General features: G+C 35.4%; 2 protein-coding genes across 2 annotated transcripts in view; both read left to right on the forward strand.

Moving 5' to 3' along the window:
• The window catches only part of LOC132735076 (VWFA and cache domain-containing protein 1-like), a 20,068-nt gene extending 4,090 nt beyond the window's left edge, over positions 1-15,978 (forward strand). Inside the window, exons 2-9 of the mRNA XM_060721978.1 lie at positions 173-347; positions 1,641-1,703; positions 2,202-2,363; positions 2,994-3,202; positions 5,237-5,396; positions 5,750-5,975; positions 11,676-11,801; positions 15,840-15,978. Of these exons, the coding sequence (XP_060577961.1) occupies positions 210-347; positions 1,641-1,703; positions 2,202-2,363; positions 2,994-3,202; positions 5,237-5,396; positions 5,750-5,975; positions 11,676-11,801; positions 15,840-15,841 (1,086 nt within the window). The 5' untranslated portion in view covers positions 173-209 and the 3' untranslated portion in view covers positions 15,842-15,978. The remainder of the gene's footprint in view (positions 1-172; positions 348-1,640; positions 1,704-2,201; positions 2,364-2,993; positions 3,203-5,236; positions 5,397-5,749; positions 5,976-11,675; positions 11,802-15,839) is intronic.
• Positions 1-17,696, forward strand: part of LOC132735074 (VWFA and cache domain-containing protein 1-like) — a gene marked incomplete at its 5' end in the record, with an annotated part of 69,505 nt that overhangs the window by 32,218 nt on the left and 19,591 nt on the right.

A 17,696-nucleotide genomic window follows, 5' to 3' on the forward strand; every position in this document is an offset into this window, starting at 1 on the left:
TGCACTATGTCACATTAAGGTCGCACTTTGACTGATGTCATTGTGTCACACTACTACTGATATTCTAAGCCAGTCGATACTTTAAAATGTTAATATAATTCCAATTGATATTGCTTTTGATAGAATTATAAACTTTAAGGTACTTATTTACACAATTGGACTTTTATTTCAGTAGATAAAGGAGGGTGACACCTGTTAACTGCTTTCCAATGTTCATCCAAATCATCTACAAGATTTTATTCACATGGCTGGTGACAAGATGTTCTGGTAGACTTTTAGACCCATCCCTCTTTAAAAATGTACTTGACGATGTTGCCAACAACGGCCTTGGTGTTAACCAAATACAAGTAAGTAATATCAGATAGTTTAGTGATTAAGTCAAAAGTTTTTCGCTCATCAGAGCTTTGTAAACATTTTTACAAATTGCTCAATGTGAGCTGTTGTATAATCACTAGCAATCCGGCGTCCGTCCGTCTGTTCACAGTTTTCCTTGAAAAAGTATCTCCAACCAAACTACCGAGGCAATATGTATATATAGTGAAACCTTTGAAATTCTTCTAAAAAGAAGGGATTTGTTTGAGTTTGGTATTTTTCACAGAAATGGTCAAGGGATGACGGCCAAGATTTTGAAATAAGTTCAATTAGGTTAAACATGGAAGTTGGCGTAGGGTCATTTATGTATATGCAGAAGTCAATGAAAATCATGTCTGGTCAACGACTTTTAGGTGACTGACTACAAAAGTTTTTTAAGTGATCTTGAGTGGTTGGGTTGTGATTTGGTGATATCTTAAGACAATATTTTATATAGGAAAAACTACTTGTTTGGAACAGTTTCTTTCATTTTGATAGTTGTACTCTTCTAAAGAAACAACAACATTGGTTAAATTTATTGGTCTGATTTTGATATCATTAGATAGAAATGATTCATAGATGACTGACTACCAATAACATTAAATGGAGTTTTGTTTTGTTACTTATTTTAAAGAGAAATGTATGAAACTCTTCCTATAAACTCAGGTGAGCAATTAAGGACCATAATAACATTCTTTTTGTTTTCTCTTTTATTATATCTTGCTCATGAGAAAGTGAAAAATATTCAAAATGCCATGCCGATATTGCGCTTCCGTAAAACGATAACTCTATGTCTTTTTAATAACATAATGTGATGTCCATATAGTGATTTTTAAAAGATTTTAATCGATAACCAGTTTAAAACTTTATAAAACGTAATTGATACTTGAAAAACAAAGTGATTTATTTCTTCCTGTTTTACTCGAGTGGTTAGTAGAAATTTACGTAGCAAACGGGCTTTTATATACGGCCAGACGACCATGAAACATTTCTTAAATGCCTTCAACAGATCCATAATTAATTTAATACCCGCTATTAAAATTATATTTTGTTATATTATTATTTTGTATTAATGAATGTGCATTACAGCCATATATAAAGAGAAAATAATGAATCACGATTGCCCAAAGAAAAATGACTTTAAATTTATAAATTTATTTAAAATTCAAAAGCACAGTTCATGATATGATAGTTTTATGAAATTATCAATAAACAATTTACGTATGTGAAAATTGTTTTCAGGTCATGTTAAATGCTTATTTGAGATGTTTCTTCTTTTTTTATTGCAGGACCATTTCAACTCTCTCACATACACGGACACCTCTGTGGATGGGTCGAGCCTAGCAACGGAGGTCAATTATGCTTAGAATTACTTTACTTTAGATGCTTAGAATTACTTTACTTTAGAGTGCAGAAATTAATAGAAGTATAAACTGATTTACTTGACTTGTACAGATGTAAAAATATCTTGCATATTGACATCTTTTTGTCCTTAGTAATTTAACGAAAGAAAATAAAAGTGTACGTACAAAGTTCCCCGCTAGAGACTTCGGATTCTCTCATGAGAGGAAGCTAGCTGGATGCTTTAAGAAGGTCTGTGGTTCTACTCGGGTGATCGTTCTTGCTTGAAATGATGTTTTGCGTTATGAATTCGTCTTAAAGATTCTCGGTATGATATATGACCCTCATCAATGGCTCGGGTTATATATGCAAACAACCATTTATATAGGATTATATTACCTGCCAAAACTCTTTATAACTTTAAAGCGTATTTACATAATTGTATAGAATAAAGATAGGAGATATTAGGTCGTATTATGTTTTCACCGGGAAGTTTTATTTGGTTTCAGATATCATCCTCATTGAGCAGTAAATTTAATGGTCCAATCCAAGCATTGAAAAACCTGAAAACGGCTATAGAAGCCGAGATTGGAAATTTCCGAACGTCTACGAGCATTGTCGAGTGTTGCCGAGCAAGAGGGACGACTTACAACAGTCGATTTCGAAGCACGGTACTCACTTTTGATCTAGAACTAACCAGTACTAGTGTCATATGAGAAAAAATGGTCGTGACCCGAGAAGGGTTCGAACCCACGTACCCTGGGCTGAAAGGCAGACGACTTAACCACATGCCTTCATTGTTGACAATGCTTCTCAGTTGACCTGGATTATCATCAAAAACTTAAGTCAACGTAATATTCTGCTTGGCGCCCAACAGTTTAGGGTATCAACGAACTTGTTGTTCTTTTCTTTCCCCGTCTTTAAAGATAGATTGCGCATGTTAAGGTAGAATTCAAACGTATTAAAATTTTCGCGTTTTAGTAACTATATTTTTTTGAGATTGCATGTAAAATCTCAAAACCTTGAATTCTTAATTAGTCTAGTGGCATGCCCGGAATACCTATTTGGATTTATTTACACCTCAACGAATAAGCACTTGAATTTAATGTTTAAATATGAATAATGATAGAAGTAGCACCCCAAACAGCCCGAATACATCTTTGCATTAATGTTTACTTAAATTTGTTTCATGAATTTTTATGCCTATTAAAATAAACCGAACATAAACTTAAGATCATTACATTTTAATCTTTCAAAATGCTAATCTATTGAATCTGTTGTCTGTTCTTTTTATACAAAAGGTTAACATGAATGAGGCATGCATAACTAAGTCCGAAAACTCGCCGAGTTCTATCCGGTATCCAAACAACCGGATCGTCGAGGTGATGAAGAAAAATTACCAAGAAAATCCGGAACTAAAGTGGCAGTATTTAGGCACTGAGGATGGAATACTCATGAATTACCCATCATTTAAATTTTCAACTTGTAGAGACTACGATCCTAGATTTAGGTAATTCTTTCACGAAATGGCGGCATATATATATTCGTTATTAGCTATATTTTTTTTGAAGAGGTATTGTATCACCTAGGCAGGCGCCGGCGTCACACTTTGGTTATTTATTTATTTTTTATTTATTTTTAGCTCACCTGAGCTAGCTCAGGGTGAGCTTTTAGGATCGTTGAATGTCCGTCATCTGTCGTCCGTCCACACTTGTTCGTTAACACTCTAGCGGTCACATTTTTGCCTCAATCATCATCAAACTTTGTCAGGATGCTTATCTAGTTGATAGCTCGGATGAGTTCGAACATGGGTCAACTCGGATGAAAAACTAGGTCACAGGAGCTAAAAAATAAAAAAAAAAACCTTGTTTACACTCTAGCGGTCACGTTATTTTTGGCCTCAATTATCATCAAACTTGGTCAGGATGCTCGCATTAGTGTCTAGGTGATAGCTCGGATGAGTTCGGAAATGGGTCATCTCGGATGAAAAACTAGGTTACAGGAGCTAAAAATAGAAAAACCTTGTTAACACTCTAGTGGTCACATTTTTGCCTCAATTATCATCAAACTTTGTCAGGATGCTTGTCTATATGATAGCTCGGATGAGTTTGAACATGGATCATCTCGGATGATAAACTAGGTCACAGGAGCTAAAAATATAAAAAACTGTTAACATTCTAACGGTCACATTTTTGCCTCAATCATCATCAAACTTTGCCAGGATGCTTATCTAGATGATAGCTCGGATAAGTTTGAACATGGGTCATCTCGGATGAAAAATAGGTCACAGGAGCTAAAGATAAAAAATCTTGTTAACACTCTAGTGGCTACAGTTTTGATCCAAATATCATGTAAATTTGTCTGAAAGGTTGTTTTGATAATTTCTAGGTCAGGTTCGAATATGGGTCACATGGGGTCAAAAACTAGGTCACACTGCCCAAATATGGAAAAACCTTGTTAACATTCTAGTGGTCACATTTTTTATTCAATCATCATCAAACTTGGTCAGGATGCTTGTCTAGGTCATTGCTCGAATTAGTTTGAACATGGGTCATCTCAGATGAAAAACTAGGTCACTGGAGCTAAAAATAGAAAAATCTTATAAACACTGCAGTGGCTACTGTTTTGATCCAAATATCCTGTAATATCCTGGTTTGAAAGTTTGTTTTGATAATCTCTAGGTCAAGTTCGAACATGGGTCATCTCGGATGAAAAACTAGGTCACATTTTTGGTCAGGATGCTTTTCTAGGTCATTGCTCGGATGAGTTTGAATATGGGTCATCTCGGATGAAAAACTAGGTCACCGGAGCTAAAAATAGAAAAATCTTATTAACACTCTAGTGGCTACTGTTTTGATCCAAATATCCTGTAAATTGGTTTGAAAGTTTGTTTTGATAATTTCTAGGTCAAGTTCGAACATGGGTCATCTCGGATGAAAAACTAGGTCACACGGCCCAAATATGGAAAAACCTTGTTAACACTCTAGTGGTCACATTTTTGACTAACCTGTCATGAAACTTGGTCAGAATGCTTGTCTAGGTTATTGTTCGGATGAGTTCAATGGGTCAGGTGAGCGATCTAAGGCCATCATGGCCCTCTTGTATTGTTTTGCATGCAAGTAGTTATCTCCAAAACTACTTAGGGGAATGTGTTGGAACTTCATACACTTATTTGAGAGCATAATAGGGGGTCACTATCTAAGGCTCATAACTGACATAGATTTTTACATAATTATGGCCCTTTTTGAACTTCTACATTATCCAGGATTTTGTTTTACAAAAAATGTGCTTCCAACAGTAAATAGCCTTGTCAGACAGGGCAAATGTCTGGCCTGGATTTGGAGCAAAGAATAGTTACTTAATTTCAAATCGGATTTTTGATTTATCTGTGAAAATTATATTTTTAAACAGTGCCCTTGTTGATGTTCCCTGAACAATATATATTTCGGTTTCAGCTGGCTAAGAGTTATACAAACCCGTTCAACGAAAAATGTTTCAACTCAAATTATTTCTATACATTTAGTTTAGATTAGATTTTTTTCAGACCGTTTTATGTAAGTTCGGCGACACCAGTTGAAAAAGATGTGGTCATCGTAATCGACAAATCAGGATCAATGAATGCACTGCACCAAACTCAAACACTTATACAGATTGCCAAACAGGCGGCAAATACTGTGTTGCAGACGTTAAATCCAAACGACAGGGTACGATATATATACTATGACCTAGAAAAATCTTTATTTTGTTCATTTAAGTTCATTTTTCTTCAAAGACCATACCAAATCCACTAGTGTTGCTTTTACGTCGGCTTGACCATCATAAACTATAACAAGGTCTGATAATATAAGGATCTTACACTGGCTTCCAGTACAGACCGGAATATCTAGCTCGAGGTTGTTGACAGGGAAATGATTTTAAAACTCATTATACGAGGGTCATTCAATAAGTTCTGATAATGGCCTTTAATTATCATATCAAAATCATTATAATTATCATTATCGTCATCATTATAACATGTGAAAAGTATCATAATCTCGTTTTGCTTGTTAAATTTTAGTTTACTGTAATCGCATTCTCGTCTGGTGCGGAAGTTCTTGGCTCGCGGTATCGAGACTGTATAAAGTCCTATGAGTTATCGGAAGCCACGCCCATGAACATTAAATTCATTGAAGGTGAAATAAATAGACTGTCAGTCGATGGAAAGACCAACTACGAGGCAGCATTAGACACCGCCTTTAAATTTTTTGAAAAATCACCACGAAATATAAGCGGGGAAAGCAGAGGTAGGTGAAATATATTTGTTTTGTTTGTTTTAAGCTGTGACAAAGTATAATATATGCTTTAGTTAGACAAGTTGCTTCCGTTATATTCGGGAGAATATAGCCTAAATGGTATAAATAAGACAGGTCTAAATATACCTGTTTTTCACGGTATATATATAATATAATATACAATGTGTTTAAGGAAAAAAATATATTTTAATTATAAAACAAATCTTGTATGCCGTATGTTCTAGGTTTTACGTTACATTGTATGAATTATTTTATATCATTAGTACAGTAATACAAAATGCTGACGAGATATACGATTGAATATAGCCTGAATGACTTATAAATACTTACCGAGGTTATGTTTATGTCAGCAAGACTATATTCTAAGGTATTTCCAGTCAGCACTTTTTATTACGAATTTATAATAACACAAATTGATATTGACGACAAGTTAATAAGAAAGCCCATGAACTTTGAACTGTTTTCAAAGAAGCGCGGGAAAAGGCGCACGTTAAAAAGATGGCGCCATACGCTGACACTGCGCCTTAAAAGTAATTCAACCATGATCTGTAACCCAGCCATGATCTAGTACTGAAACATAACGCTTATCATGGTTAACGTTTATGTTCATTTCAACATCCTCATGGGTTTACCTTTAACTATTTTTTACAATAGTAAGTCGAGAAATATTCCATAAAAACCAAAAAACGCAATCATTATTTTTATGCACACATGTAATTAAACATATATCAGTTAAACCACAAGCTAAGCATGTAAAATTTTGTTTATTCATTTGCTAACATTGCAGGGTCAAGTGGTAAGGACTAGGGTTATATACATGTATATTTTACTAATATTTAGCTTATAAAAGCATAGAATTAACTTATTACCCAGTGTTCTGATTCATTGTTATAACAAAAAATATTGTATCCATGATATCATGCAGGCGCGGATCCAGGATTATTTACCGGAAGGGGTTGCTAAATTTCGAATTTAAAGAAATTTACATATTCTGGGAGGGATCGATATTTTAGTTGATTTCTAGGGGGTGGTGGATCCTCAGTCAAACTCTTGTTGATTTTCACTAGTTTTTGTATGGTTCTCTCTAAAATTAATTAACTATCTAAATCTCAGAGGGGTTCCATGTACTACACAAATCCGAAGGGGGGGGGGCTGTCGACCCCACCTCTTGATCCGCGCATGTCATGAAGGATAACAAGCTGTAAACTATGTAGATGTGACGTAACAATAACCTATTATCCTTTTAGCACATTTTATTCATATGTTGCCATAACAACGTTTATTTCAGACCTTATAAAATTGAACAATGCAATTTCAGCATTTGCAACACGTGAAGTTTCAAATAACAATCATTCATTTGTGGATCCAGGCTTATCAATTTAGCCCTGTTTCCATTTCAGAGTCCAAAATATTTAAATGAAGTCCATATCACACCCTATATAGCCTCGTTTTCATTTTTAGAGTTCAAAAGGTCCATATAAAATCTAGCTTCGATTTTAATTCCTGAGTCCAAAAAATTCATATCAAATACATATTGCACCCTATCTAGCTTTGTTTTCATTTTTGAGGGTCCAAATTCCATATAAAATCCTCATTGTAATTGAGGTAACTAAGTTCTGTCAAAATGTCAAAAATGGTGGTGTGAACAAATTTCATTAAACATGGTGTTGAACTATACTGATTTTATTGGACTCTTAAAAAGCCGCAAAACTTACATCAGACTCTATGTACAACTATGATTCTGAAACGTTTTATTCTCATATGACTTAGAACTTTCAAGCTTGATAAGTAAACTATGCTTACCATATACAGCAACATCAAGCTAATGTTTTCTTGCTTTACATTGTTGTTTGTTTGCTTGTTTGTCTGTCTGTCTGACTTTTTGAACTCTGATTTTTACATAATTTTTGTTATATCACGGTGGTCGGTCCACCAAAGCGGCTTTTCTAGATAACAACTTTACCAGTAAAATTTACCATTTTCTCTGCAAATGACTGACTATTAATTTCACATAATTTCTGAGACTAATGACTATAATACTCATTGTTCGAGACAAGACATAGCGTAGAGGAAAAGTTTTTACCTAGCCCGCATTGTAACACCGCAAAACGTCCGTACCGCAAAACGTACGTATATGGACGTTTTGCGGCGCATATCGTCCACATTTTTCTGACGTACATTTTGCGGCAAAAAGGCATGGTCCTGCCGCATAACGTCCATATTTTAAAGTTTATATAATTTTCGTTAATTTTGACCAGTTATTATCAGTTATTATTGTGTGTTAATTTTAGCTCACCTGAGTATGCGCCTGTCTGTCTGTCCGTCCAAATTTAGCTTGTTACCACTCTAGCATCCAAATACCCTAAGCAATATGTGCAGAGTTATCTGCCCTTGAATTACAATATCTGTTATATTTCACATATTTATATTTATGTTATCACTCCAACACTTTCATTTCTTTTTCAATCTTGACAATTTTCAACAGAATATCTATGACCATAAAATCTCAACAAAGTTAGATTAAAGGCTAAATCTAACAAAAAAACAACAACCAAAAACGCACTATATTTCACTTTGTTAGTGCTTTCGTTTCTTCTCCATTCTTAAATTTTTTATACAGAATATATATAACAATAAGGTATCGATCAAGTACATTTATGAGCTAAAACGACTGAATATGTCAAGAGTTATTTGCCTTTGAATAATAAAAATAAAGACATATCTTAAACTCAAATTATTGAATTGTGATATTCTGCCATTTCTTTGTTATCAATGATTAGATGTCATTCATACATTTATGACAGGACGGACATCTTGAATAGTTCAACTATAATATTGACCTTGAAATGACCTTGACCTCAAGGTTACTATTGAATTTTGCTTAAATTACCACATCTTTGTCATTTACAGATATTTGGATATTGATGACCATTTCAGACGTAGAATTGAGTACGTACTGATATCAGTTACCCATGCAGATTCTGACCAAGTACATGAAATGTACTTGCTTCTTATTTGTAATATTCAATGCCTTTATAGGCAGGTGGGCGATATAAGGCCACCATGACCTTTTTGCTTTGTTCAATTATAAAATTACATTGTTCAATTATAAAATTACATTATGGCATTCAAACAAAACGATTTGCACTCTTGCTCAAATATGACTTGGCCGCTAAAGCCCCTCCCCCATCACAACAATAGCTCTCTCACTCAGATATGACAAGGCGGCTAAAATCTCCCTCCCTCGACAAAAGCTCTCTTTCTCCCTCTAATATGACTAGGCGGCTAAAAGCAACCCCATCCCAACCGACAAAAGCTCTCTTGCTCAATTATGACTAGGAGACTTAAAGGCCCCATCTCCATGACAATATAGCTCTCTCGCTCAAATATGACTACGCTGTCAAAAGCCCCAATCAATCCCCCGTCAAAATGAACGGTAGAAACAAACCTCAATAGTCAACAAGAACACAAAAAATCATTCCCACTACTTGATGCAATTATATGAAAACTTTGTCAAAGCAAAGCTTAATTTTAATATTTTTGTCATCCACTCAGTCCAATCCCCGGTTCGTCCGTCCGTATAGCCGCCTTTTTCTGTATGTCTATACTATAACATTTATTACAATAGCATCGTTTTTATCTCTGCTGCTGCTGCTTTGTTCCATTCCATAAAAAGATCTATTCGAAAAACAGCCTCGGTTTAAGCATATTTCTTTTCTTTTTTTTAATAAAAAAGTCAGAATTATATAGGATCACAAAAATATTGCACTTTAATTTTTATTTCGTCATATCTTTACCTGAAACAATATGAAAGTGACAGAACCAATACAAGTAACGTTTATAATGAATATATTTTAATACAGAAAATATGGACGATATGCAACGCAAAGGCACACACTCGCCGCAAAACGTACCAAGTACGATATGCACCGCAAAACGTCCACATGCGTACGATATGCGCCGCAAAACGTCCACACGCGTACGTTTTGCGGTACGGACGTTTTGCGGTGTTACACCGCATATCACATCTCAAATCAAATAAAGTTTCCTTTTAAAAGGAAAGGCTTGCACAGTTGTGCCTTCATCCCAACCCTTTAAAATTGTTCTTTTTTTTTGGGGGGGGGGTTCAATTTATTATCAAAAAGGGTTTATTTAGTTGTTTTTTTTTGTTTTTTTTTGAAAACCGAATATTTTTTTGTCAAAACGATTTAGATCTATTCTCTATTGTATAAAACTAATAAAGAAAATGATCAATCGTAAAAATATTAACGTGATACTGAAGGAAAACAAGTGTGCACATCTCATTTCCCCCTTTTCGCAGCGAAATCATTCCTTTGCTTTATAGACAAGTAAATGCACTAAAATACTTCGTTACGTGGTACCAATATATTAATAAGCATGTATCAACTATGATCGTGGCAAGGTTAATGATATGCATGGGCTATTTTTAGTTTACTTCACCAAGAAGTTGAATTGCGTTCAGTAGATCTAAATATAACTCGATCATGCGTGATTACCCTTTGAAGACGGAATAATACTACAGTCACCATTCTCTATTGTATAAAACTAATACAGACAAAAAAACAATTATAAAAGAAACTAACTTTTGCGTCTTGAAAAACAAATGAAACGGAACAATTTCGTTTATAACGGTTTAAACCGATAAATCAAGTAAAAATAGAAATCCTATTTATATACACAAACTGGGATTACCGATGTAACTAAAATAGCTTAGATTTCCGCAGTATGACGGAATCGCCCGAATTGTTACGGTTGCAATCGGAACTACATCGGCTATTATCTTAAATCCGAAGACTGACGGAAAAGTTGCGATTGGCACAATTGCATCTGGTTTCCCGTTCAATCATGCACCAACAGATGTAAGCAGGAAACCACCTAACCGGAACAAGTTTTCCAGATGAAATGGCTTGCAGCTGTGGCTGCAAGCCAAAAATTAATGCTCTTACTATTGACCTAAGCGGGCGGGATGAACTGGATCAGAGGCAAAGAAACGTTTTTAAAGAGTTATTTCCTCTTTAATTAATAATTTTACTTTGGAAATTCTTTTTGCTCTTATTATTTTTTTTGTTTTTGACGGGATTGACTTCAGATTTTAAATTGCTGTCTTTTACATTAAAGCATAGAAATGTCTGGTTTAACATTTATTGACAAAATCATAATGCATATTATGTAGTGTTGTGCAAAAATATAGAACATTTGAGTGATTTCTTGATACTCATACAGATTTAAATTTATATAATAGTTTTTGTTTGCTTTCATAGTATTGTCTTCCTTACTGTGTCCAGTATTTTATTAGTCGAGCTTCGCTGTCTCCTGTGACAGCTCCTGTTTCTTCACTAATTAGCCAATCCCGACGGTGTTCAAACATTTGACTTGTAAATGACTGCGTTTAACATCCTAATTGTTTTATTGTTTTAAGTAATGGCGTTTGCCATATAATATTTATTTATATTGTTGCCAAAGAAATATTTGTGCCGAATTTCAAAATTTAAAAAAAATCAATTCAAAACCGTGTGATTAAACTATGCTTACTTCTGTGCTAGCTAAGACATCTGAGAACTTGTTTCTGATAATTTGTTTGTTCTGGGATTTATTTTTTAAAAAAAGTAATAAAACAAAACTTAACAAATGTGCACTTAAATACTTGAAACAACATGTTTATTCTTACAGAAAAGGTGATATTATTTCTAACTGATGGGGAGAAAACCGCAGGCGGAGACCCCTTATCTCTAATTGCCAAAAGGAACGGTGACCTTGAAAACGAGATTGTGATCCTGACGTATGGAGTTGGAGCTTGTAAGTACTCAGTTAATTCATATCGCGAAAAGTTGTTATTAACACAAAAGACATTTTTTTTGCGAGAAGGCGAAAGGTTATTATCCTTACACAATTCAGCCCTGACACATGTTCATACAGGTTTTAAATACATATACAATGTATATTATTTCTTCATTACTTCTGCAATATAGGAAGCTGCAATGGCTTGACAATTCTATCTGTAAAAGAAATTTGAAGCCAATCTATTCCAAGACTTGGCTAATACCTGATAACTTCTTTATATTTACATGTATATTTTCTATTTATATATGATGTTTGTTCTTTAACATTACCTATGTCGTGATCGTTGTATGGCGAACACAAACAAGCTAGCGGAGGAAAAATTAGGGCGAGACAACATACGGAACCCTATCTCTGCGTTCTTCAATTTAAATGAAATGAAATAAATTTAAATATAACAATATAAACTGTATTATACTATACATTATTATCCTTGTATGCTACTTTTTCATAAAATATGAACCAATAGAAATGGACGCGGAGAGACACTCACTTCCGGTAAATTCACATTTTACGATATTTTTTTCTTTTCACGGATTGAAATTTGGTCTTTGTCCTAAAATTGAATTTAAAGTTGGTCCATATGCTCTTAATTGTTCCTTAGACTCAGTAAATAGACTTTTCTAGTGTAGTGTTTCAGTAATATATCGTTTTAAGGCATTGCCTTATTCATCTTTAAATGGCATTAATCGTGTGATTTCATTTTTGCCCATTATTTGGCTTTGGCTTGTTGTATTGACCCTCGTCCTATGCACTCACGCTTATACGGCAGTCCTTACTCTTGAGCCAAATTTCAACACCTTGCAGTAACAAGAAGTACGGTATATATGCAAACAGTGACAATATGTAAATAAAGTTATATCCCCTACAGTTTACAACAAATCGCAACTGTTCAGCAGTATTTGCAATGAAAGTCTATAAGGCCAGTTTTGAACCCACGCAGCCAGCAATCCTTAGATTACAAGTCCAACACTTTGATTGGGAGCTATTGGCAGATACGCGATGACGTAGGGTCCTATCGTTGAATAAGCTAAAGCAAATGCATTCATTTATAAATGATAACCGGTTGCATGGTTGTGTCTTCGAGTAAAGGAACAGACAGCATATAAAAACGGTATCATACGTTGCAATTCCGTTTTCCTCTGTCATCTTTGGTGTCTACACAAAGCTATGGAAAGTCTACGACGTACAGGCTTCAGGACAGTAATCACTTCTGCAGAAAACAATTTATTATTTTACTATTATAATAAAATGACTGAGTTTGAAAATGTGCAAGAAATGCGTTGCTACATAATGAAATGATCAGTAATTACGTAATTTCATATCAACTGTATCATTTGGATTTAGACAGTAGTATTGATAAACAGCTTTCTTGCTCGTGCTGTAGAAAATATTCTTGTCCAAATACGAAAGTACTTAATTTATCGAAATAGATTTATAGAGTTATTTGTATTATCTTTTGCTAGATAAAGTAATGATGCCTTTTTGCTTACTAAAATAACGCCCAAAAAATAATGAATTTGAAAATTCCAAAAATCTTGCAGTAGCTTATACCTCTTCCCCAACACCTCTACTGTCAACAGCCTTTACAAATTTGGCTTGAAGAAAGCCACGCTTGCATTATGTACAAATATTGGTTATATATGTATTCTATTAATTTTAGCACATTATTTTCGAATAATTAAAATAGAACTAAAAATTGAATGTCATGACCAACTTGGGGCGATCGCGTAAATTAACATTCGTCATTAGGTATTTTTTCCTCAGAAATCATCAAAGCGTTTTACTTCAAACTTGGTTAACATGTTCAATTGTAATGCCATTAATAAATAAACCGAAAAATACTTTCATTTTGATATCCATTTGTTTTTGATATTAAGAAAGATTACTTTGTCCAGTATTTGCATGCATGTTTAATAATATGTCAAATATTACAGCACTTCCAGAATCTGCGAAGTCAATGCTAACAAAAATGGCTGATCAGTCAAACAGTGATTCAACTAAAGGCGAAATTCAGGTATTTTGATATTCAAATTTTAAAGTGTGCTTTACATGTTTCTGTGTCAGCAGTTTCCACACAGCCGAATATCATCTGAATTTTCTTTCTGTTTGCACAAAACTATTCAGCACGTTTAGGACAAATATTAAAATATAGATATATTGGCTGAAAATCGAATATAGCATACCATTCTACGACAACACAGATTAGGTTGCTGGCCTTGGTCTGCAATGGTCCCATGGACAGAATCTGCTGGCCTTGGTCTGCAATGGTCGCATGGGTAGAATTTGCTGGCCTTGTTCTGCAATGGTTGCATGGGTAGGATCTGCTGGCCTTTTTCTGCAATGGTTGCATGGGTAGGATCTGCTGGCCTTGGTCTGCAATTGTTGCATGGGTGGAATCTGCTGGCCTTGTTCTAAAATGGTCGCATGGGTAGAATCTGCTGGCCTTGTTCTAAAATGGTCGCATGGGTAGAATCTGCTGGCCTTGTTCTGCAATGGTCGCATGGACAGAATCTGCTGGCTTTGGTCTGAAATGGTCGCATGGAAGAATCTGCTGTCTTGTTCTGCAATGGTTGCGTTGCATGGATAGAATCTGCTGGCCTTGGCCTGCAATGATCGAACGGTTAGAATCTGCTGGCCTTGGTCTGCAATGGTCCCATGGACAGAATCTGCTGGCTTTGGTCTGAAATGGTCGCATGGGTAGAATCTGCTGGCCTTGTTCTGCAATGGTTGCATGGGTAGAATCTGCTGGCCTTGTTCTGCAATGGTTGCATGGGTAGAATCTGCTGGCCTTTGTCTGCAATGGTCGCATGGGTAGAATCTGCTGGACTTTGTCTGCAATGGTCGCATGGGTAGAATCTGCTGGCCTTTGTCTGCAATGGTTGCATGGGTAAGATCTGCTGACCTTGGTCTGCAATGGTCGCATGGGTAAAATCTGCTGACCTTGGTCTGCAATGGTTGCATAGGTAAGATCTGCTGACCTTGGTCTGCAATGGTCGCATGGGAAAGATTTGCTGACCTTGTTCTGCAATGGTCGCATGCGTAAAATCTGCTGGCCTTGGTCTGCAATGGTCGCATGGGTAAGATCTGCTAACCTTGGTCTGCAATGGTTGCATGGGTAAGTTCTGCTGACTTGGTCTGCAATGGTCGCATGGGTAAGATCTGCTGACCTTGGTCTGCAATGGTCGAATGGGTAAAATCTGCTGATCTTGGTCTGCACTGGTCGCATTGGTAAGATCTGCTGACCTTGGTCTGCAATGGTAGAGTGGGTAAAATCTGCTGACCTGGGTCTGCAATGGTTGCATTGGTAAAATCTGCTGACCTTGGTCTGGAATGGTCGCATGGGTAAAATCTGCTGACCTTTGTCTGCAATGGTCGCATGGGTAAGATCTGTTGACCTTGGTCTGCAATGGTTGCATGGGTAAAATCTGCTGACCTTGGTCTTCAATGGTCGCATGGGTAATATCTGCTGACCTTAGTCTACAATTGTGCATGGGTAAGATCTGCCGACCCTTAGTCTGCAATGGTCGCATGGGTAATATCTGCTGACCTTTCTCTGCAATGGTCGAATGGGTAAGATCTGCTGACCTTTGTCTGCAATTGTCTCATGGGTAAAATCTGCTGACCCTGGTCTGGAATGGTCACATTGGTAAGATCTGCTGACCTTGGTCTGCAATGGTCGCATGGGTAAGATCTGCTGACCTTGGTCTGCAATGGTCGCATGGGTAAAATCTGCTGACCTTGGTCTGCAATGGTCGCATTGGTAAGATCTGCTGACCTTGGTCTGCAATGGTCGCATGGGTAGAATCCTATAATGCTTGCGTCCGATCGCTAAGCGTTTCATTAGAATAAAACGAATATGCTATTATTATTATTGAAAAAGTATTTATACGCGGACCACGCACTTTAATATGGTGGCTAGCGACAACACGGCGCACAAAAGAGTTCCAAATCAGCCACCATACTTAAAAAAAACAATTGTCCTTTACTTTACAGAAAGGAATATTTGAACATATAAAAGATCCGTCCAAGCTTCGGTCGGCCATGGCATCATATTACAACAAATTCAGCAAGGACAGCAGCACCCAGGAAGAGGTTACTTTCACTGTGCCATATTACGACATGTTTGGCTTAGGTAATTTATGTTATAAATTCGTATAAGCATGAATGTGTGTGTATGTGTGCGCGTGCGTGTGTGCATGCGTGCGTGTTTGATATTTACTCAAAGCTATATTCGACTGTTGGTAATCAGAGGCTAATTTGATAGTATCTTGAAAAGAATGAATTTTCTATTTTCCCATATTCAATAAAGCAGTCGGCACATTTGCGGAAATCAAGGCTAAACCTGCCAAAATGGCAGTTGAATATTGTGTTAGTTATTGTTTGATTCCTTTTTCGTGATGTAATAAATAAATTCAGTACTGTTATTGTTTAAGCTTAAGATTTTTCAAAGTTATTGTTAATTTTGCTAGAACTTGAAACCGTGGTTCTGTCGTAACTCAAATGCAAATTTTCTTCAGAAGTATCGTAGTTTAAACACAGCTTATTTCAAACAATATAACCACACATATACAAATACTAATAAAACTTACACGATACAGTCATGAGGTGGGTCCGGAAGCTTTGCTATATAAATGCCTTGTTGTTAAGACAAGAAGATATGTGAGTTGCTCGATATGCATGTATAAATTCAAATAACTTTATTTTTGTTCAAAGGCCTCAGGCCCAAAATACATAGCATACATACAACAATATAGTAATATGGTTGCGTCACCTTAACAATGTTTATTAATGCGAAAAAAGACTAGTTGTTTATGTTATCCATTTAAACATTTACATAAAACATAAGCTTCCTTAATGTGATAATATCACGTGTACCTATTAATACATAAAAATCATGTAGTTCTTTTCCGCCAAAATACCAATTGAATAAATACTTATCACGGATTTGTTTGTATTTTTTACATATAAAAAAGCATGGAATTCACAATCTATACTATCATTACAAGTTGTACACAAACGTTCTTCCCTTGGGATATTATTATGTCTGCCTATTTCTATACCTAATTTATAGTTGGAGCAACGAAAATTACAAAACGCCTTTTTATGTTTAAATGGTATTCCTATTAAGAAGTATCGTTCAACATTTAAAAGTGATTTAAATTTATTATAGTGAAAACGTCTACTAGAATTCGTTATATTTTCAAACCATTATTGAGTACAACAATCAATAAGTCTTTGTTTGAAAAGTTTAAGAAACATATTCGTGTCACCAATTTCTTGAGATATCCAGACAAAACCATAACCATTTCTAAACAGTACATGTTTAACTTTGGTAACCCAACATATTCGACCTACATCGTCTAGTGACTTCAACATTAAATAACACTGTTTAGGATATCTAGATGAAGGCATGGTCAGAAGTTTACAAAAATATCGTATGCAGTTTGTCATGTACGAAATACTTAAGGGCAATCTTCCACATTCCCCTAAAACCATAGCTGTTTTTGTAGTTTTTTAACAGATAAATGTTTTCGACAAAAATCATTATGCACATATTCAATAGTTTGGCTTTATTCAAAACCCCATATTTGTGATCCATAGCATAAAATTGGTTTAATCATATGGTCAAAAATTTTAAACAACTCATTACTTGAAAAATGACCGAAATGTTTCTGATAATATTTTAACGATAATATTGCCTTTTGGGCTTGAGATGCCATTTTTTCCTTAGCGTGAGTCTATGATAATTGAGGAGTGAAAATAAGTCCCGTATACTTATACATAGATGTTAAATTTAAGCTTTTACCTCGGAAATACCATTTCTCATAATTATGTAAAGGACCACCATTA

This window comes from Ruditapes philippinarum, unplaced genomic scaffold (genome assembly GCF_026571515.1).
Source record: "Ruditapes philippinarum isolate M1 unplaced genomic scaffold, ASM2657151v2 ctg14624_1_1_1_1, whole genome shotgun sequence".
NCBI classification, from domain to species: domain Eukaryota; kingdom Metazoa; phylum Mollusca; class Bivalvia; order Venerida; family Veneridae; genus Ruditapes; species Ruditapes philippinarum.